This window comes from Scardinius erythrophthalmus (assembly GCF_964197995.2).
Source record: "Scardinius erythrophthalmus genome assembly, chromosome: 6".
NCBI lineage: Eukaryota > Metazoa > Chordata > Actinopteri > Cypriniformes > Leuciscidae > Scardinius > Scardinius erythrophthalmus.
The window spans coordinates 29,179,365-29,203,617 of NC_138226.1; the positions used below are offsets into that span (position 1 = coordinate 29,179,365).

The 24,253-nt window shown below is 35.7% G+C and overlaps 1 protein-coding gene across 2 annotated transcripts in view; it reads left to right on the plus strand.

Annotated features, from left to right (window-relative positions):
* Window positions 1-24,253, plus strand: part of ankrd10b (ankyrin repeat domain 10b) — a 30,964-nt gene that overhangs the window by 2,553 nt on the left and 4,158 nt on the right. For both annotated transcript variants that reach the window (XM_081369547.1, XM_081369548.1), the window contains exons 2-4: window positions 1,329-1,481; window positions 4,714-4,805; window positions 23,926-24,176. In XM_081369547.1, the coding sequence (XP_081225673.1) occupies window positions 1,329-1,481; window positions 4,714-4,805; window positions 23,926-24,176 (496 nt within the window). The remainder of the gene's footprint in view (window positions 1-1,328; window positions 1,482-4,713; window positions 4,806-23,925; window positions 24,177-24,253) is intronic.

Consider the following 24,253-nt stretch of genomic DNA (forward strand, 5'->3'; position numbering starts at 1 on the left):
ATCGGCTTATTTTTAGAAATGTGTTACTGAAAAGGGCAAACATTTTCTGCACAGTTTAAAGTTCCACAGGATGCATGCATGAACTTGCACCGCAACCTTTCAAGGCAGTGTCAGTGTGTATGAGCTTGATCAAAAGGGTGTTATATCAGACTAGATTCCAGTTGAATGAAAGTGATGCCAAATCTGATTTATGACTTATAAAAGAGAGAATGAGGAAGCTATAAACCCCTCTGTTCTGGTGCCACTCCCACTTTCTCTGTGTTTGCTTCATCTGGATGGGTGTAATGTCTTCTAAGCAGGGGAGTGTCTAGAGTAGAATCGTTTTTAAGGCAATGCACTGTTGATTAGATGAATAACAGGAAGAGTCAGGGTGAAATTTGAGATCTTGCAGGAATGAGGATCAGGGAATGTTGAAAACACAACAGTAACCATTTATCAAATGTACTAAATGGCTCCTTTGTCAAATGCAGTTGTTTTCTTAGCCATGTGCGTTACAGCAAGACCAATTATTATGTCTGATTTAGATGTTTAACAGAGGTGTTGTTAACCCTCCTGGAGAATAATGGACCCATTTCACAGACTGGCATATGGTTATCGTGTTTTTATATTGTTTCACATGTTCATGTTGAGAAAAACTAGAATATCCTCATGCTCGGGTGAAAGCTGGCTCCTCAGAAGGCCAGAGAGGCTGCAGAGAAAACAACACAGATGCTGCAGGGACACAAGTAACGGTGTGCTAAACAAAGTTTCTTATCAGATAAGTTATCTTCTCAGCTATCTTCTTACCTGTAGTAGTGAATGCAGTGACGGACAGCTGTCTTTCCTCATTCGACTGGTCAAAACGATGATTGTTTAGATTTTATGTGGCCTAAAGGGAGTGACGGCAAATTTGACATATTTTTCTCTTCTGACCAACGTAATCAATCTCTAGCTAGATATCTGTTTCCACTTTTGTAAAGTCATAGAAATGTCATTGTGGATTTTTTCTTTTGCTATTGGAGCAAATGGGAATGTAAATTATATTTGTTGTAGTGTCCGTTCACCAGTATACAAGTTTACCCAACTATGACGACTTCCACTACTCAGAACCTCGGAAATGTGAAGGATCCATTTACAAAAAAAGAAACTGATTGTCTACAGGAATTTCAGCAGTTTGTCTACATCTCATTTGTTATCATTAAGTTGTATTTTAAATATGCATTTATGTATTGTATTTTCAATTTCGGCATTACATCTGCTATCTTGCTCTATCGGTATCGATTACCATCAGCTATTGAAAAGCCCATATCAGTAAATGCACTTTTTCTTTGTCCTCTCCCATAACCCAGCTGGAGTGTGTAATGCGTCTGGTGCAGGTGGGATGTGGTGTGAACTCGGTGACCTCTCGGTTTGCCCAGACGCCTGCTCACATTGCTGCCTTCGGGGGTCATCCTCAGTGCTTGCTCTGGCTGCTGCAAGCTGGAGCTGATATAAACAGACAGGTAAGACATCACTGTGATATATGAGATGCATTAGTGTTCTAAGGCTATTTAAAAAAAATAATTGTAATTTTACAATAAAATACATTAAAATTAGTATGTAGTGTCATAGTAAAAACTATGAACTGTCATATAATTTTCTGTGAAAAACTGGAATGATGTTATTTTATACATTTGGTTTCTTCTCGTTTGTTATCAGTAATGTACATTAGGGAGTTTAGTGTTATTTGTTTAATGTTTATTGCATTATTTTAGTTTTGTGTTGTGTTTGTGTGTATGACCCTCTGTCTATATAAGAGTTTTGACCATGTTTTATCATTATTATCATGGTGGTTAACAGTACATTTAAGGTAAAAAAAGCACATTTTGGTTGTTCGTAATTTTGGTAGATTGGTATATTAAAAACTCACGACGAAGTTCTTTCATTTTTCACTTTTGAAGTTTGAAATGCCTGAGCAAGGTATGTTACTGTTAGCAAACATCCAGAGCCACCCGCACTGCTGAGAGCGCATTTAGATAAATATGAAAATATGTCCTGTACGCTTTCATCTCAATAACAAAATAAACGCGCAACTTTAATGACAGCTGTGAGAAAACAGCAGTTAAAAAGGCATTTGATCATATTTATTTATACACCTTTGTTTAAAAGCAAGCAGCTTTACAGTATTAAACATGAAAAAAAAAAAAACATACTTTTAATAACTTCTCATCACAACTTTTCAATTTCTACTATAAAGTGGCTCTACAGTATGTTTGTGTTTTTACGGGCGGATGTCTGACCTGACCTCGACCTTTTTTGGATAGTTCGCTTTGGCAAGCTTGTTCAAACTCCAAACGAACTTCATTTTGGCCTGATTTTGTTTGAAATGTTCACGTTCGTTCTTCGATTTTGCTTTATTTATAGGGGGGCCTAAACATTATATCACTTCATGAAATTATTTGGTTATGAGTTATAAAATATAAAGGTACCTATATGCCATCCTGTAAAACCTGAAACATTGTCACTGTAGTTTTTAAGGTGAATTTCTTGCAACCGCTACTGTAAATTTAACAAGATATGAAGTTCCAGCTTGATTTAAGATTGTAGTCATACCGTCAACCCCTACAGTTTCCCCATTTGAAAGTAGAGGTGTTTATGAAATATATATACTTGTGCTTATTTTTGACCCAATCAGCCTGGGTTTACTCAGTTTTCTGAGGCCCTGGGCCCTTCACGACTGTGCTTATGCACTGCATCACTATTATGCTTTCCATATGTGCAGAATGTGGTAATCCCCATCGGCATATGAGCACATTTCCGATTGTTCATGTGTTCTCCACCCCTACCATTCATTGGTGTGTTACAGCAGAGAAATGAGATTACTAGGCCATTGTTACATAACCAGTGATGTGTTCTCCAAATATAGGCTAGTTTCACATCCCCGTTGGCTCAGACAGTTCAGCATTATTCATTTAAGGGCATGACCCTTCCCATCGACTGATCTCTCTCTCACGGTTTGATACTTCAGTGAATTTTGCACACATTCTTTTCCAGTGAATCGCTGATTTTGCTGAAAGGGCTGGGTGAATCTCAGCCGCTCATTTAAGTGTTCACTGTAGCTTTTGGTCAAAGTGAAAAGTGTATTGCTCCTGCTGGGAGCGCCTTTGCTGCTCTGCCAGGATGATCCACCAGCTTCTAAATAAATGATGATGCTGGGTTGTGACGGAGACATTGCACTTTCACTTCCAGCAAGATGATGAATGCTGCCATATTCAGCACTCTGGGTAGTCTACACACTTATTTTAAGGTGGCATAGTTACATGTTACTACATGTTCTTACTATAGTAATAACAGTAAATTATGCATGATTACAAGTAACTAACCCTAAACCTAACCTTAACTGTATAGTAAGTACATGTTGTTAATTAATACGCAGTACTTCATTAAGTACAATGCATCTACATCACCTTACAATAAAGTGTAACCAAAATTGACAGCTGAAGTAAAATTACATACAAATATTAGATAAAAAAAGAATGTTGATGTTGCCTTAGCAACTAGCTAAGAGGAAGACAGTTTGAAGTATAGTTGAAGTACTAAAATTACTAAAACTGAAAAGCTAAAAAATGTCTAAAACTAACTCAAATTAAAGTGAATTAGCTCCTTTTATTAATAAACACTATAATGGTGATAATAAATAATGCTAAAATAACACATTGCAGATATTTGCTTTATCTAATAGATCAGCTCAGCCTGTCAGATTATTGCATGATTGCAATTAGTTCTCCTCTCACTTTATTTTAAGGTACACATAATGTAAGTTTTGATATTACTGGTTATTTTTGCTGTTTTGGTTATCAGACATGAAGAAGACGATTTAAAAAGTGAAGAATTTGAAATGGAAAGATATTGCAGTTGCAAAACAATTAAAATAATTTGTGTGACAAATGATCCCAGCTGGTGCTTTAGATCTCTCTCTCTCTCTCTCTCTCTCTCTCTCTCTCTCTCTCTCTCTCTCTCTCTCTTCTCTCTTTCTTTCTTTCTTTCTTTCTTTCTCTCTCTCTCTCTCTCTCTTTCTTTCTTTCTTTCTTTCTCTCTCTTTCTTTCTTTCTTTCTTTCTTTCTCTCTCTTTCTTTCTTTCTTTCTTTCTTTCTTTCTTTCTTTCTCTTTTTCTCTTTCTTTCTTTCTCTTTCTCTCTTTCTTTCTTTCTTTCTTTCTTTCTTGCTCTCTTTCTTTCTTTCTCTCTTTCTTTCTCTCTTTCTTTCTCTCTTTCTTTCTCTCTTTCTTGCTCTCTTTCTTGCTCTCTCTCTTTCTTTCTCTCTTTCTTGCTCTCTTTCTTTCTCTCTCTCTCTCTCTCTCTCTCTCTCTCTTTCTCTCTCTCTCTTTCTTTCTTTCTCTCTCTTTCTTTCTTTCTTTCTTTCTTTCTTTCTTTCTTTCTTTCTTTCTTTCTTTCTTTCTCTTTTTCTCTTTCTTTCTTTCTCTTTCTCTCTTTCTTTCTTTCTTTCTTTCTTTCTTTCTTGCTCTCTTTCTTTCTTTCTCTCTTTCTTTCTCTCTTTCTTTCTCTCTTTCTTTCTTTCTTTCTTTCTTTCTCTCTTTCTTGCTCTCTCTCTTTCTTTCTCTCTTTCTTTCTCTCTTTCTTTCTCTCTTTCTTGCTCTCTTTCTTTCTTTCTTTCTTTCTTTCTTTCTTTCTTTCTTTCTTTCTTTCTTTCTTTCTTTCTTTCTTTCTTTCTTTCTTTCTTTCTTTCTTTCTTGTAGGACTATGTTGGTGAAACCCCCCTCCACAAAGCGGCCCGTGCAGGCAGCATTGACTGCATTACCACCCTCCTGGTCCAGGGAGCCAAGGCAGAGTAAGTCATCTCTAACTGCTGCGCAGAGTAACTGTGTATCTCTCTCTCTCTCTCTCTCTGTCCCTTGCATCCATTCAAATGCCCCACTGGTGCCTCATTTAAGAAGGGCTCCATCAAAACTGAAATGTGGATTATCTTGAATGTAAGGCTCTACATGTCATTTCTTCTGCTGCATGACAACACAGGCTCAAGACACTAGTGAATTATAGTGAGACCATCTTGAAGTAAGATTTTCTTAACCCTTTTCTGTAAAGGCAAATGAGCCCCATTGTCCTGAGTGGTAGAAAACTTACTGGTTTTCAATCTCACATTTTCACTTGATTTTAAAACTTGCATGCATGAGTTATAAATAAAAGAATTTGAACTATGTTTATATTCTCTTTATTATGCTGTTAACTGTTAAAGATTTACGCCATAGAAGTGAGGCTGTTACAATTTGTACCTAAAAATGTCATGCGGCGTCGCATGACTTGCAACCAATATTGAAAGACAGAAATATTGAACAACATTGTAATCCGGTCAGATCTGTTAGTCAGATTTTTCTGCTGATTATTTTATATTTTATAATGATTTGAAAGCTTTTTAATATGTGAAGGAAATTAATTTTAAGTTTATGCAAAATGGTACATTCTTGGACAATACATGTCGGTATATTGATACTATTAAAAAAAAAGTGTTTTTGGATGACGAGTGTTTATTCGGAACACAAAAATAAAAATATGTTTAATGAAATTGAGAGCTCTCTGTCCATTGACACCCTACACAACTACCACTTACAAGCCCCAGAAATGTATTGAAGACATCATTAAAGTAATCCATGTGACTCCAGTGGTTTAACCTCAATTTTATGAAGAGATGTACATGCTTTATTTGCGCAAAAAAAAAACATAATTTGCCACTTTATTTACAAACTATTAATCTCCGACGCACGTTCAACGCAACAACGTCTGCTCTCGTGTCAACACAACATGAATGCGTCGTGGTGCTCTTGTGAATGCGTGTTGGTAAATTGTCTTTTTGCGCAAACAAAGCACTCATAAACAATTTCGTAAAATTGAGGTTAAACCACTGCAGTCACATGGATTACTTTAATTAGTAGTAATTAGTAGTTGCTTAGGCTGTCAATGGAGGAATAGAAACCTCTCAGATTTTATTAAAAAGATCTTCATTTGTGTTCTGAAAACGGGTTTGGAACGACATGAGAATGAGTGATTATTCACAGAATTGACAAAGTTTTGGGTGAACTAACCCTTTAATGAATTAGATACCATGAACTAACAATTTTTACAACATTTAATTGAATTGATAAATATATTTTTGTTTATTGATGTTTGTTCATAATATATTATGGATAATACAAAAATGTATTAACATTTATCCAAGATTAATACATGCTGTTCTTGTTAGTTCATGACAAATTGAACCCTACTGTTATGTATCACTATACACAGTATAGGACAGCTTTTGTCCATTGTGCTTGACCAGGGTTGCCCAATCCTGTTCCTGGAGATCTTCCTGCAAAGTTCAGCTCCAACCCTGATCAGACACAACTGAAGAAGCTCATTAAGATCTTCAGGAGCAAGACGGGTGTGTTGGAACTGAACTCTGCAGGTGGACCTCCAGGAACAGGATTGGACTCTAAATCAAGATTCAATGTTGAATGCGTATTGTTTTTGTCATTAAAGCTGAAAATGTGATTTTGAAAAGTGACCTAAATACACTCAATCCATTTTGAAATGTATTTTGATGGAGCTCTTCTGAAATATTTGACCAGATTTGGTGTTATTGGCTTGATTTGCCTAAATGTGAAATGTATTCTGAATTTAGTAATTTGATGATCTCTATCATGTCTTCTATAATCCCCTGTGAAGTGCTGAGGTACAGTAATATCCTTTTTGTTTCCTTCACTTTTTGATTTTAAATGTGTTGTCATTACAAGGTTGCAAACGGTTGCACATTTCCTCATAGCTCAAAAGCGAACAACAACTGTTGCTATTTTAAATTGTCCTTTGTTGAGAAGGATTTTATTTATTTTTCCTTGTTGGGAGATGAGTTGAAATGAAGTGTGAGAGCCCCTAGTATCAAGGATGAATTGAGCTCCAGTCGCAATGTCTCTGCACTGTCATTATTTGGCTAATAAATGCATTTTATTACATTTGATATTTTCTTATTTTTTCCTAGATTTCTAAAGGCCTGTTCACACCTATAACGATAACTATATTAACGTCCACACCAACGTACGATAACGTCCTGTTTACTATAAGCACGTGCTGCAGTTTTGTTGTCTGCTACTTAAAATGCTCGACCTCTTTAAAACAGGATGGATTCTGATTGGCTGTCAATGTTTTTATCATTCATCAGCTGGAAAATTGTTCTGAAAGTGATTAGAATGATACATACACACACATACATACATACATATATATATATATATATATATATATATATATATATATATATATATAATTATTATTTTTTTCTAATCTGTTATCGTTATAGTTGTTGTGCGGACTATTATTTTTAAGACACTTTTTGAACTATATCTTTATCGTTATTTAAAATATTTTCTTTTCAAATAGAAGACAGTCTTTTTATAGCTCTAAAAAGGGATAGTTTACCCAAAAATGAAAACTGCCATCATTTACTCACCCTTATGTTATTCCAAACCTGTTCTGAACACAAAAGAAGATATTTTTAGGAATGTCAGTAACCAAACGGTTGGAGTAGTATAGAATAAAAAAAAATGCTATGGAAGTCAATGTGGCCCATCAACTGTTTGGTTACCGACATTCTTCAAAATATCTTCTCTTGTGTTCAACAGAAGAAAGAAACTCATACAGGTTTGGAACAATTTGAGGATGAGTAAATGATGACAGAATTTATTTTTGGGTGAACTATCCCCTTTTAGAGAAAAAACTGTATTCTGTTTTAAAAGAAAATAAATTAGAAATTGTACGAAAATAATGTTAGAACACACATGTGAAAATAACAACTTTTTTTAAACAGAAAAACTAAAGAAATGGCAGCTACAAATCTATGCCGATAGTGTTCATCATCCAATCCTGAAGAGTTTATTTCCAACCTTCTGCAACACACCTGTTTGAAAGTTTCTAGTTATCCTGATATCCTTGATAAGCTGGTTCTGGTGTGTTTTATTAGGGTTGGAGCTAAACTAAGCAGAAAAGTCATGGAGCAGTATTGGACACCACTGACAGTCATATGCCATAAACGTGTAGATCTACTTCACATTCTCTTAACCAACACCTTGTTCAGCATTTAGATTCATGTTAGTATATGGCCCTGCTGATACAGCATTTGTTATAATACGTGCAGTTGACTTTGCTTTGATGGAAAGCTCATTCATGATCTTGAATGTTTGTCTACAGATCTCCAGAGTTTTGCAACAAGGCTCTCGTACTAAGATGGTTTTGGAAGTATAACCTCCTGTATATTAAGAACTGTCACTTGAAAAAACTGCATCGCACACATTCAATGGTGCAGGAGTGTCCTTGTTGCTCATTCTGGAGAAATGCAACGGTTGAATCTTAACAGACTCTCGCCATTTCATATCTCTTGACAATGAAAAATGCCACTTGGGGGTGTAAGGCATACTTTAATGATGATAGTGGACATAATGAATAACTGGAAATGATCTGTTCTTCCACAGAAGCACATCTATACTTCAAAACAACCTTTCTATTATTGACTGAAACATTTTAATACAGTTTGGCTCAACTTGTATCTGTTAAACTTGTTAAAATCTGTTCATTGTCATTTGACACTACCAGATCATGAAATTGCAAAATAGTCTAAAATCTATTGTGCTTGATTGGTTCGTAATATATGTGTTTTCTATGCTCAAACTAACATTAGTTGACTCAAACAAAGTCCTATTGTGTAAAACAAAGTATGATGTGTTTTGTGGAACAGCGCTCATCTTAGTAGTGTTTCTTGCAGGCGTTTGGTCTAAAGAACACAAGTCTGCTGAAAGCACTACAACAGCTAATTCCACCTGCAGATGTTGTGCTCCTCTTTTGAATGCCATATGGTTGTGGTCAGCAAAGTGTGAACATACATTAATATCATTTATAACAATAGTCTATGCCATTTCATTAAAACTGGTGACACTTTACTATTACCTTTAATTTGTTAACAGTTGCATTTTGTATCATGAACTAAAATAATTAATTTATTAATCTATGTTAAGGATAATTTGTAAATGTACCATTGTTAATTCATGTTTATACCATGGTCTGTCTGACTACTCGATTCTGATTGGCTGGAATGTGTGCAATAAAACCTTTTAATGTACAGGTAGTTCCAAGTCAGTTTATTCAGCGTTCTATATTAATGTTCTGTTTTTTAATAAAGCGCACTCACACGCACAGATCACGCTGCACACAGAAACGTTCAGGAGCACAGAAACTGATGAACGCTGCCCCGCGACTTTTATTAATAATGTAGCTTCATTACTGAATGGCTACATTATATTTCTCAGCAATGGGGGTAACATCGGTTTTGAAGTAATTACACTTCAATCACACTAGAGAGAGAGAGACGCTGCACAGATGCAGGTAATTCACACACACACATCTCTCTCTCTCTTTCTCTCTAGATAATGAATTCAAATAAGTGCTATAATTCATCCATTCAAATAAATGTAATGTTACCGCACTACTTTATCTTTTTGTCTGATTCAAAGCGGTCAATGCTAGATCTAACGAGCCATAACTGATGAAAATAATGCAATTTTTATCCTTCCAGTAAAATATTGCACTGAAAACATTAATTACGAGTTGTCAATGCTGGCAAAAGGCCATGGTATAAGCGGGATAATCCTCAGATAGCTGTGCATGAAACGATCTGAAACTCATTAATATATACAACTTGAAAAGCTGAAAGTATATTATAGTATAGTTTATTGATTACCATATACATAAATGAATCAATGCTATTCTCATATTGTTCATTGTTAGTTCAGGATACCTAATGAATTAACTGATGTTAACAAATTGAATCTTATAGTAAAGTTTTGCAATAAAACTAAGATAGTTGCTACATTGAAAGAAAAAGAAAAGAAATCAATTACATTTGTTAAAAATGTACAGTATAGAAATGACTAGAAGGCTGCATTCTGTTATTGTCACATGGTACATTTATTTAAATTAGCAGTAAACTAGAATTTGTATTAAAATATAGCAACTGTTTGGCTAAATTGTGGACTTCGCAGCATTTAATCCACTTCCGGTCAATATGAAATATTGAAAAACAATGCCGTGTAATTAAAACCACTTCAAACATTCTTCAATTCAGGGGTAGCATTTTGTCAATTGAAATTATTCTAAATACGATATTTTCATTCTAAATTGACATGGCAAATCTGTTTGTGATTCATAACAGAGAATATTCTAACTATAAGAAGCTTTTAACTTTTTTCTTTAGATTGAATAGTTTAGACCGTTGTCTAGGAAGACAAACAGGCACCAGAGACAGACATATTTGCATCAAAAGTCTTGATTAAACTGTTTATATCCTGCCCAGTGGTACCATACCTACTATCTAAATTAGACCTTCGTATATTTTAATTGATAACCTTTTTTTTTTTTTTTTTTTACATATCAGTTTTAGAAGTAGTCTGATTACTTAAGGTTATATTGCGTCTGTCTGAGTACTCGATTTTGATTGGCTGAAAGGTGTGCAATAAAACTGTTTAATGCACAGGCTGTTCCAAATCAGTTTAATAACTGTTCTATATTAATGCGCTGTTTTCATTGAAGCAAACTCACACATACGTCACTCGCACAGACGCACACCGAAACTTTCAGGAGCACAGAAACTTATCAACGCTACCCCACGACTTTTAGTAAAATGATTTCACTACTGAATCACTACATTATATTTCTCAGCAACAGGGGTGACATCGCTGGTTTTTAAGTAATTAAACTCACAGCTTTGTTTTTAATAGAGAGAGAGAGAGAGAGAGAAAGAGAGAGAGAGAGAGATGCTGCACAGATGCAGGTAATTCACACATGCATCTCTCACTCTCTCTCTCTCCCTCTCGCTTTCTATCTCGCTCTCTCTCTTGCTCGATAATTAATTCAAATAAGTGCTACAATTCATTAATTCAAATAAATTTTATCTCTGTGTCTGATTCAAAGTGGTCAGAGGGCTAGATCTAACGAGCCATAACTGATGAAAATAACCGTAATTTTTACCCTTTCGGTCAAATATTGTACTGCAAACATCAATAACATCATATGCTGGCAAATGACCATGGTATAAGCAGGATAATCCACAGCTAGCTGTGCATTAAACAATTTGAATGCACTTCGATTCACGTTGGGTGGTTCTTTGCCTCGGCATCGTGCATTAGAATTATTTAATCCATAGCTAGCCGTGGAATATCCCTTACTTTCCCTGAGTACGTGGCATTCAAAAAACAGAGGAGAAACATCTTGGAACTAGGGTTTGTTTTTAAGTGTTCAATTTATATTAGTGCATGTTTATTGCCCTTTTGGAAATGCTTTTGAGATAATGATGAAATGTGCATTTAGCAGCCACACAAATAGGATTTTTATTATGGCAGTATAAGCAATGTTTCAAAAGTCTTGCAGTGGTAGTGGCACTGAAGCCCCAGGCAACATTAATTCTGATGACAGCTATAGTGTGTCAGATTTACCCAATTCAAAGCAGAAGGGAAGGTTTTAAATAAAAGGGTTTTATAATATATAGGCCTAGGTAGGAGATTGAAAGGAACGAGGGTTTTGGGTTTTTATTTAAAAAAATATATTTAAACATTTGCCTTGAATCCTAGACAAAATATAATTCTCCCTCTCTTATTTTTTTTTAACAAAATTAAAGCTACTTTTTTTCAGATTGCTAAATCTGGAAACTTCAACTAACTAGTTTTAAGTTGAGTTAGTTCGCTCCTTCTCGTCAATAGTGAGGTCTTGTCTTAACACTCACTTGCATTTTGTTGTCTATTCTGAAATCGTTTACATAATTTTCATTCGATTTGTAAGTTCAAACACATAGGACACAAACGTCAGAATTGTCCTGTTCACCATATTATCAGTGTAATATATGGAAACTTGGAGTTATTCTTAGTACAGACAGAGTAATATGATTTTTTTCTAAATATACATGACCTAAAAAAATGCAAAACTGGATGTTTTATCTGATTCCTCACTATCTATTTCTAGCTTTTATTTGAATTGCTTTCTTGAGACCCGAATACAGATGATGCTTTACTTTTCTGGAGAAAACATGTCAGCCACCAGTGAAAATATTCTGGACACTTGAACAGACCACCATATTCCTACCTTAAAAGCTGGCTAAAGAGCACCATTTCATTCTGATCAAATTGATCATATTCCTTGGACTCTTGGACTGAAACTGAACCCTAAACAACATAAATGGTGAAGAGAAGACAAAGGAGCTTACAGGAAACAAACATTCATTTATTGCCTTATTGCTGGAACTGTTTCACCAGATCCCAGCAGATTTAAATAAAAAAATAAAATAAAAATGTCCTTAATGTCCTCTGAAAAAATTCCCGATTTTTTTTTTTTTTTCTCAAAGACACTGAGAATTAGGGTTGTGCCGATGGACGGTATCATAACCCTATCATATCATATCATATCGATGTTTTACTGTTAACATCGTCAACTGCCAATTTAGGGGACATCGCCCAACCCTAGTGAGAATGGATTCCCTCCAAATTCTGCTTGAATCTTACATTTACATTTATGCATTTGGCAGACGCTTTTATACAAAGCGACTTACATTGCATTATCCTATACATTTATACATAGGTATGTGCAATCCCCTGGGATCGAACCCACAACCTTGCGTTGTTAATGCAATGCTCTTACCACTGAGCTACAGGAAAGCTTATCTTAAATGCACTGGAATCAGTCATGAAACGTCTCCAGTTGTTCATGGCCTACTGAAAAGACATCCACGCTTTAACTATGTTTGATGGATTGACACATTTCATACATCTCCCGTCTCGTCATTGAAATCTTGGTTCTTTCTTCACTCAGATGTCTTCAATAATTCTGTCTTTATCAAACATCTATAAGTTCAGAAGGCCAAGTCCTTTGGGGAAAAAACAAGTGCTTTGTCACATTTTCTTTCTTTCTTTTCTCCCTTTCTGTGATACAGAAAGATTTGCACTCGACTCCCTTCTCTTTTAAAGCCTCATGGTTCTCATGTTGGTTTAAATTCACTTTGTTCAGCTTCTTATGTTCTTTACCAGTGACGTACAAGGCGTCTAGTGTACATTTGGACAATTATCCTTCTTTATTGCCTTGTTTTATTTAAATTCTGCAAAGGAGGTATTTCAGATAAAATGCCCAGTTGAAATTACAGAGTTTGGCCTAATATCCTTATAAATATAATATAACTCCATGTAAATTTAACCTATTCTTTTTAAGGCACACTATATTTTTGAGGCTTAAATATGTAAATCTGATTTGCGGATGGCACAAGTCTGATTGGAACATGTACAATTTCTCTTTATCACTTCCTGTCCCTTCACTAAAGTAAGTCATATGGGAAAAACAACACTTCTGGTTAGTCCTAAACCATTTTAAAACATACAGTAGATGTCCTTCTGCCATGAATATAGTATTTTTGAATTATTTTATTTATTTATTTTTTTCCCAAAGCCCTCGATCCAAAAGTCTGACAGGAGAAAGTGTGGTTCAGGTACTATAATAGTAAAGGAGAGCAGGGTAAAGCACAGGCTTAAATATCAGAGGGTTTGCATTACTAGACCTTAATAGTATTAATAGCATTACTATTTTGTTTTAACCTGTCTGCATCTATTATTCTGAGACTTTGTTCATAGAGAGAAACTGTTTGTATTTACAATGTCGCCTGCAGAATTTAACCTATGATATGATTACCTTATAATAAAACATGTTCTTTTATGAATCATCTGTCACCTTTGTCCTTATGAAAGTGGCATGATGACAAAAGAAATGGAGATTGCATTTTGTTAACTGTTACGGCAAAATTCTAGAGAACATCTACACATCTCAATGTTTTGCAGCTATTGAATTCGAAATGACTTGACTTTTTCAAGTAATCCTAGAAAAGGGGGAGAGCATTCCAAATAGACACTGCTGACTCACTCCAAGTTCCCTCAACGAAACTACACTGTTGTGGCATTAGGAGTGTTCTCACTATCGCTCCCTTCAGTATCAACACACTGGCAAACTGTTGAGGTATTTCATGCGGTGATTGGTTTTACTGATAGGACATTTTGTACCTAGAACTTTCAAAAGACAAAGTTTTTTGTTGTTTTTTTTAGATCTAGTTTTTGTTTTTGACCTGCATGCTTTGCTTAATTGTGCCCTTAAATCAATGCAGTTGATGTTTATTTATTTCCTCTTTTTTTATAGACTAACCATAGGACGTATATAGGACAGGTCTAATCAGTCCCTTAGTCACGTCCAGAGTAAGCATGGTCTGATGCTCAGGAAGATATGTGGTAGGGCTATGGAAGAGAATTTATGAAGTTGAAATAGAGAGTAGCAAAGCATATCAGGAATGAAGAAACAAAATGAATGCTTCTGTTTCATTACTGAAATAAAACTTTAATTCACCAAAGTGAAATTGCAATTTGCCAAAGTGATACAGTTATTCATACTGTATTGAACATTGAAATGACCAGGAAACATGAAATGGCAGTCCTGGCAGGACTAATGTGTATATAAACCTATTTGACTTTTTATGTAAGAAAATTGCTTAAAGTTCAAGGAATTGTTTGCCCAAAAATTTAAATTGTCATCAATTACCCACTCATGTTATTCCAAACCTATTTGACTTTTGTTAATCTTCGAAACGACATTTAATGAAAACTGAATGATTTATATCCCTCCATTGAAAGTTTATTCCACCAACAATTCAAAGGGTTCTTAAGAGATTGGAAAAGCAATCCATATGACTTAGAAGTCTTCTGAAGAGACATGATTGCATTATGCAATGAACAGATTTAATGTAGGCTTTTATTCACATATAAACATTGAACAATGCACATACATAGAGCACATCAAACATGGTAAACCGAAGCTCAACCGAACTTGTTTGATTCATGAGAATAAATCTTGTTGGTTCTTATGCCTCAAGCAAGCACGTTTGAGCTTCTGTTTGCCATACCACTTGATGAACTCTTTGTTTGTTGGTTGAGCGTCAAAGTTTTGGTGTAATGGACTTTCAATGGAGTGACAGAAATCTTAGGTTTAATTAAAATTTCTTAATTTTGTGCTTCGAAGATAAATGAAAGGTTTGTAACGATATGAGGGTGTGTAAATTATAACAGAACTTTAATTTCTGGGTGAACAAACCCGTAATTTGCAACTCCTTAGTTTTAATTAAAAAAATAATAATTATACATGCATTAAAATCAACTGAATCAATAAGCAGTGCAGGGACCAGTAAGTACCATCTCAATAGCATATCATAAAGATAATTCCCTTATTAAAAGTTCAAGTGTGGGCATATGCAGGTTGGAGTAATGGGCGTGCCGAAAGGTCTTTTCAATTGGTTGTTTAAGCTGTTAGGGTGTGGGGTAAGTTTAGGGGTTAGTTTCTGTTGTAGCATTGTTTACCTTTCAGCATGCCCATTACGACCCTGTCTCTAAAAGTTAGCCAGCATAAGTAAATCAGTATGTCAAGGTTTTGCTGTTCATTACCACCGCTTCCATGTCCAGGTTTTAACATGTCTTGTGTGAAAAGTACCTGTACACATGACCGGTGGCAAAATTGCAAGAAAAGCTTGACATGCATCTGCAACTATACATTATTTAAGGGTATTCTATTTGTTATTGTAAAGTTTAATTCAAAATGGGTTTCCTTTAAACCGGTATAAAATACACTGCCCAGGGGAAAAAGTCGCTCCTTGGATTTAAATAGGCAAAAGCTTAAGAGTTTATGACTGGATCATTATTGCAGAGATTATTATGTTTCTAGCATGTTATATGTTTGGCAACAGGTCTTCTAACCCTAATTGATGGAGAGTGTAGCTTTTTATTTCTTAAACAACCATATAGGAAGACACATCATGGCCATATTCCAGGATGACAATGTCAAGATTCACCAGGCTCAAATTGTGAAAGAGTAATTGGGAGGAGCAAGAAGAATTATTTTCACACATGAATTGGCACCTTTGAGTCCAGACCTTAAATTCATTGAAAGTCTTTGGGATGACAACATTAATTTACATCAAGATGTGCACCAATTTTTGGTCAAGATCTTGTATCGACTTGAGTCTTGCACTCTATAAAGTCTACTCTAGCACAACCCAAAGACTTTCAATGAATTTAAGGTCTGAATTTAAGATCACAGCAATAAGGATCAAGTCATAGACTATATAAAATATTTGCCTATTCAAATCCAATCAGCGACTATTTTTTGGCCGGGGCAGTGTATTTCAGTAGGCTATTTTCCCTCATAACCGGTAGTATAACAATCCAATAAGCGAGTCTAATTGTTATGCCAAAATACTTCTTCACCATTCTCGTCTTTCGAGTGGACAGTACTGATTTTTTCCCCACTCTAGATATGCAATAAATAATGTATCATTTTAAAATGTAACATTACCATGACAGTAATTTGAACATGGGCTTTGTAACAACATAAAGCAAAACATAAATGTGCAAAAAAAGGATTTAATGTATACTACTAGTATTTCCAATGTCGACTTGGCAGCATAATCGTTTAGTCGACAAGTCTTGCACATCCCTACTGAAAATCATGAAAAATTTGGAAGGTATTTGTGAATCCAATCCAGACATTTAGCAAAACGCCATTTGAGGTACTAAATTGAATGAGAAGGCCACCAGAATACATCTGTGGCAATAAACCATCTTAGTTACATATTTAAGAGGCTAATACAAGCAATTTGTGAACTACGACAAAATTATGAGCAATAGGTTAGATTTAGAGTAATCCAATATATTGATTATTATTTAAAGGAACACGCCACCGTTTTTTCATATTAAACTGTGTTATTCCCTTAACTAAGACGTGTTGATACATACCTCTCTCGTCTCAGTGCGTGCACTCAATCACTCTGGTGCGCGGTGACACTTTGATAGCACTTAGCTTAGCCCAGTTCATTCATTAGGGACCAAACAGAGATGAAGTTAGAAGCGACTAAACACCTCCACGTTTTCCCTGTTTAAATACAGTTACACAAGTAGTTACACGACCAAGTATGGTGACACAAAATAAAACGTGCTGCTTTTCTAAGTGGGTAAAAATGATAACTATAATGTGTGGCGGAATAGCACTTGGGAGCACTTCGACTCGGCGCAGTAAAAAGTCACGTTGGTTCTAATGACAGAAGTGAGAGGGGGAGAGGATTTTTCAGGCGTGACTTTTTACTGCGCCGAGTCGAAGTGCTCCCAAGCTTAGAAAAAGCTATTTCTATATCCTGCTTAGAAAAAGTGCCACGTTTTATTTTGTGTCACCATACTTGGTCGTGTAACTACTTGTGTAACTGTATTTAAACAGGGAAAACGTAGTCTCGCACGCGTGACGCATCACACCTGCTGTGCGTGCTGTAGGCTACTATTCTGCTGCTTAAGTGCAACATGGAGCTTGAAGAAGCAAAGAAAAAAAATTAAACAGAAGAAATAACTTTGAGCAAGTTTGGAGGAAAATCGGAGGTATGGAAACATTTTAAACTAGTCGTGCGGAGTGACAATATGTGTTGGCTTTGTCTCGTGCATTAAATGCGGCACGCTGCTCGCCTATGACAGCAAAAAAAACGGGGACTTCGACGATGAACAGACACATGAAGCAGTCTTGCCATGGCAGAAATTATGATAGTAGTCAGCCTCAGGCCTCAATGTCCTCTTTTGTTACTTTTCCGATCCATTCAATTATTTCTGAATAAACAATGTTTACATGCTTCTTCCTTGTCGCATTATTCATACGATAATTAATAAATGCACGCACATGAACTTGATAAATGTTACAGATATGTTTACTATGCACAAACAAATGCCTTTCCTTTACATGTGCAAAATTCAGAATTAAATGAATGTGCTGCAATTTGTACAAAAAGAGTGTCTGTAGTAACCTACGTGTTTTAGCTATTAAATAAGCACATTTAGTTTCAAGTTTGTTAAGTTTCGTTTTGAAGAAAGCTTTTCTTTAAAGTGAATTTCGTTTTGTATAAATTGTATCTTAATTTTAATACATTCCAATTGCCTGGATTTAATACATAAAAAGCAATAGGCCTATAGCAGACAATATAATCATGACATGCAATCGCCGGCGCGTCGCGGTCACTTAGCCTACAGTACACCATTTGAAACTCGTAACACACGCTGTCACCGAATTTACAAATCTTGCTTGTTGCTCACACACATATTATGTTGAAATAACAGTAACATTATTTATCTTTAAGAATATTTGATTGAATGCTGAATGTTGTGTTTGTTCAATTTAATAAAATTAAAACTTTAATTGTGATAATTAAAATAACTGAATATTTAATATTGAGTGGGCAATTTTTGCTCATTTATTAATAGTATTTATATAATATATATAACTGCGCAGCTCCCCCTGTAGCTTAAATGATCTAGCACAGCAGCACCTGCGTTAAAAAATATTCTGGCGCCGCCCCTGGTTATAACGGCCCACATATGGTCGGGTTTAAATCGGGCTCGGGCTCATAATTACAGTGAATGTGTCGGGCCGGGCCGGGCTCGGACACAACGTGCTCGGGCTCGGGTAGGGTCGGGCTTGATTTGTTGGGCCCGATCTAAGCTCTAATCAACTTGTCTTAGTTAAGGGAATAACACAGTTTAATATGAAAAAACGGTGGAGTGTTCCTTTAAAACCTCAAGAATGTTTGACGTATCTGCGTGTCTATTTATGAATATATGCATGTATCTAAACACAGTCTTCGGATAGTCTTTGTAAATTAGTGTTTGATATTGTCAGAGAGGTTCTATATTGTTGGTTAAAATAGCCGTTAAAGGGGTGGTTCAGGATTTTGGACATCGGACCTCATTTCCAAGTTAGCCTGGGTGTTATTTATCAGTGGAGACAGTTTTCAGCATTTTTCATCCAGTCCTTCCAGTTGCATAGTTTGCCGGTGCTAGGCTAGCGCGAGTCAACGGTATCTGTTAGCCTGCCATTAAAACAGTTTTACCCACTCCACAGTACACCAAAAGCAAATAAATGATAACGCCAGACTATCAATGTAAATGTCTGTTGAGAGAATAATGTTAGAAATCTAACTACTCTTGCATCTAAATGATCGCATTACATTTACAGGAACTAGTTTCTCAGCTGCGGCGGAATTTTACTTTGCTCCGGTTAGTACTGCGCCGAAAAGTAAACACAGAACAGAAGCGCACTACAGTCGGGACGTCTAGCTAGCTAGTAGTAACCTTGAACTCCTCGATGTTCTGTCCCGGTTCTCTGCGTAATCTCCAGCTGCTGTTGTCTCTGCAGACATTATTTCTCTTTCTGCCCTTTTAGCATCCATCTCGATTAGTTCTTCGTCTGTGTATTCCGGCTCACACATGTACGGTTCGTTGAATAACACACATTCCTCGTCTTCATCGTCTCCAAAGTCGGAAACATTGGCATGGCTTTCAAACGTGGCCATAGTCCTATGTCTTGTTGATTTCTTCGTTAAATATTCGTAGTGATGAATGTCAGGTAAATACACTTGCGTGATTGTCATGTGGACCAGCTCTCTCGGTTGCCTAGGTAACTTAATATCACTCCGCCACTGCTGTAGACTGTGCTAATAAATACAGGGAACAAAGTATAACTATTGCAATGCGATGAAAAGGTAGTTAGATTTCTAACATTATTCTCTCAACAGACATTTACATCGATAGTCTGGCGTTATAATTTATTTGATTTTGGTGTACTGTGGAGTGGGTAAAACTGTTTTTAATGGCAGGCTAGCAGATACCGTTGACTCGCGCTAGCCTAGCACCGGCGAACTATGCAACTGGATGAAAAATGTTTAAAACTGTCTCCACTGATAAATAACACCCAGGCTAACTTGGAAATGAGGTCCGATGTCCAAAATCCTGAACCACCCCTTTAAAGTGATTGCTCACCCAAAAATGAAAATTATGTAATTTACTCAATCCTCAAGTTGATCCAAACCGGTATTCATTTCGTTCTTCTGCTGAATGCAAAAGAAGGTATTTAGAAGAATGTTGGTAACCAAGCAGTTGATGGACCCCATTGACTTCCTTAGTATGGAGGAAAAAAAATACTATGGAAGTCAATGGGGGTCCATCAACTGCTTGGTTACCCATATTCTTCAAAATATCTTCTTTTGTGTTCAGCAAAAGAAAGAAATGAATACTGGTTTAGAACAACTTGAGAATGAGTAAATGATGGCAGAGTTTTATTTTTGGGTGAACTTTGAATTCACCTGAATCGAGTAGAGAAAAAATGGTTACGTATTTGCAAGTGCATAGTTTAATGCAACAGCATAACGAGCATAAACAAAACGTTAACAGCAGTTTACAAAAAAATTGTATTAAATTATTTTATTTTTTTTAAATTAAAGAAATGTATTCAAATTTAAAATTTTAAATTATTTTTTTTTGAATTACCTAACTTGGCCATTTCGAGACTGAATCTTATATTCTGTACACACAGAATGAGAGGGGATTCTGAAAACCATAGTGTAATCAAATTACTGTAAAGTTTGGCCCAAACACTAAAATGGAAAATAAATATACATAACTTATTGTATTAACTGCCACACTTCTAATTACATTTATTTCAATTCCAAATAATAAGAACTCAAGCAGCAGTGAGGAAACTAAATGAAAATCAGAGCAAATGAATAACAGGTTTTCTGTTCATGTATCTTTTACATTTACATTAACTGAAATGACCTCTAATTAAAGGTACCAGAAATCTGATGTAACTCTGTCAACATTGTGGACAATATGTAAACAAAACACCAAACCGTTTTCAGAAAATCTGGCTTTCTAAACTGAACTGGCACTTAGGTTCCGGGATCTAATTCGGGGGACTTTACGCAAGAAAATTACACCCATTTTTTTTTAGTAACAATATATTATCTGTGATCTACAATTATTGAGTTGTTTGCTGCAGCAATAGCTCAAAAACCTTTCACCGCCGTAGCAAGGGTAGACACCTTGCAACCATCAAAGTAAAATGTAGCCTACTATTTCAGATTACATGATACGTTTCTCATTTCTCATTTGTTGAAGTGATGTTTAACAATGGGATTTGTCATATATTGGTAATATGAATGTAAAATATAAATAACTATTGAGGTCATAAAAGCAGCAAAAGAAACTAACCCTAAGGAACAAATTAATCTGAGTTGTATTTTATGTTCAAGTTACAGATTTGGGCCAATAAACAGCAGTGGATAAATTTGAACTATTAAGCTGTTGTCCACATGATCAGTGTGTTTGTGTTGGTAATTATTTCAGATTTCTTGCACCTAAGAGGTTCATTTCCAATTGAGACCTGCCAGGATGGCCACACACCTTCTGAAGTATTTGTTACAAATGTCTTTTTGACATCAGAACTTCCGAGAAGCATTCATATTTTTCTTCAGATTTGGGTAGGAATAATTGGGGAGGGTCTGTTCAATGGAAATTGTTTTATTTTTACTTTATTTGCTGGAAACTGTATTTTATTTTTAGATGTATGATTTGAAGATGTTTTATGTGTTGGAATGAATGTGGGTGTGTGGAATGTGATATAGTTAGATATTTAAAAACAAAACATGTTCTAATGAATATTATGATGATTGTTTTATAATGAATCCATGAATGAACAAAACTTTTTCTTAAAGCCACAAGCAAACCCCTTACTTCATGTATGTAACTCAGTGGTAGCGCATACAGGACATCGGTTAAAATGGATAAAGTGAGTTTAATTGTTACCTAATGATTATTTGCTCAATCTAACATTTAATATTAAATATATGACAATGTAACAATGCTTAGTTTAAAATATTTATGAAATGCTTTCTTTTGCACAAATTCCACACAGGTTCAGATTCATGAAAATTATATATAGGGTTTAGGAGACTGCCAGCATTTTCCTTCCTCTTTCCAATCAAATACTAAGGTCTTGGCACCTAAGCATCATGTCCTCCTCACTCACAGTGATTTGCTTGTCCTTCAGACTTTTTGTTTCCCCACGGTACATTGCTATTGATGTGCTAAAAGATCTTGGACCGTTTTGGAAAACACAATTCAGCTCATAAGCTTGTTGGTAGAGACTTAAAACAGAGATGCCCTTTATTTGAATATGCCTAGCCTAATTCCCTACTGTACAGTTGGGAAATAACAGTACATAAAAAGAGTAGTATCTCTGAATTAATATTTTTCATAAAACGGTAAGTGTAAAGTACCCAGATTACCTGCTACCAAGGTTCTGAAGTGCACATCTGATGGACACTTTAATGTCCCATGAGACCACAAGATAGGTGTTGTGAATGGAAGTGAAGCAACGTAAAAGAACTGTGCAGATATAGTATGTCCGGACTTCATTCATCCAATTTTTTTCCTAACCTTGGAGGCTCCTCCCAAGTCGCTCCTGAAATGGATGGTAAGGGAGATATCCATAATGTGTTCTGTTTGTGTACCTATAGGAAAAGGGTTGGAAAACATTGATTTAGGTTATGCTTTTCTGCAATAGATTCAGTAAAATGTTCTTAATGGGTCCTTAATGCAATGTGGAATGATGTAGGTATAAATTGATCTTATCCCCAGTCAATTTAAATGTAGTTGGTAACAAATCTTGCGTCTAGTCCTAGCTTCGATGTTACAAGTAATATGAATAAAGAGTGCAGCAAAAGCTGGCAGTCACTCAAACCCCAAACAGAAACTCACATTTGCTTATAAGAGAGAACAACACACAAATTAGTGACATTAAACAAATTATCGGTGTCTGATATAAATTGGTTTGGATTGTCTGAGGCTAGTCTGTGTGTATACAGTGTTCTGCGCTACCAAGAGTGACATTACTGTATTCTCACTGCATTCAGGATAGAAGTGTTAACTGGAGCCCCAGGGGTAAGTGTGAACACTGTTATTTTGCCCTTGATTTTGTTCATTCATGTATTCTGGTTCTTCACTGCAATAGAAAATGACTGTGTTGATGCCAAATGCACACTCTTAATCCTTTCTTGTTGTCATGTCTAATTTTAAATGGGATTGCATCTCACATTACCCTTGTAATGCTTTACGGTATCAGCGTTCACCATTTGATCAAATCTTCCTCTTGATGAAGCCAGGATGCTTTTCTATTTAACTTGATGTGTCTTTGAGTGTTTAAAGAAGAATTTCCTGACCAGGTCTTATTCCCCATGTCGCTTCCAAGCCGTCCTTTTTCAGCCATGCAAATGAAGATTCAACCACCATTAAAATCTCTTTAAGGGACAAGTCGCTCTCTCTTTTTTTATTATCAGAAGATGGATTGCCATGATATTTTTATTCAGCTTTCCAGGCCACTTATTACAGATTCAAGAAGACTTGTTCTGACTTTGTACGTCTACATTTCTATCTACAGTTATTGTCATCTTAATTGCAACTTCTTTACTATGTTTATTAATTGCATTAATAAACAATAGCATTATTTCCTTTTCACTACTTTTAAATGAATCATCTGCCCTGTTCATCTCTTGCATTGAAGAGAATTCTTGGAAAAATTAATTTAGCAGTGCCAAACTCCCCTTGCCAGTCAATCTTGTGGAAATAATCTCTCAACTTGTGCAAATTTGCCATTGACAGATATTTACCATTGACTGGTGTAATTGAATTATGGCTATTTGTATTTTTATTTTTATTTTCATGTTCTTGTCTACTTGTGTTTGCTTCAATGGTTTTTCATTTTCTATTGCAGTTGAGAAGTCACAACATTATAAATGTCTTTAAATTATATACATTTTCAATGATTTGTCACTTTTTTTTTTCCTTTTTTTTACCTTGATTAAAGAACATATATGTCAGAAATAAAATAGGATATTAAATGCAGAAAGGGACTGTGTGTGTGTATGAGTGTGTATGAGTGGTTTACAAACATTTGCCATAGTGCAGCAGTGTTAACACGCTAATTTTATCATTGCGCAGCATGAGGAACGCTAGTGGACTGACCGCAGCTGACCTAGCCCATGCCCAGGGCTTTCAAGAGTGTGCCCAGCTGCTTTCCAATGCCCAGAACCAGCAGCTCAGTCAGCTTAACGGGTTCTCAACCAATGGCTCTGTGTGCTTTGGGGACCGCAAGCTAAGCCAAGAGCGGAGCACCCTTAATGGGGTTCCCAGCCGAAAGAGGTCTCTTGATTGCATGGAGTCCAATCACATTAAAAAGGCCAGAACAGATGGTAAGTATTGACTGAATATTTCAAAGATTATAAATTCAAGCGAATTTACCATTCAAGTGTAAGGAGATGCTAGACTG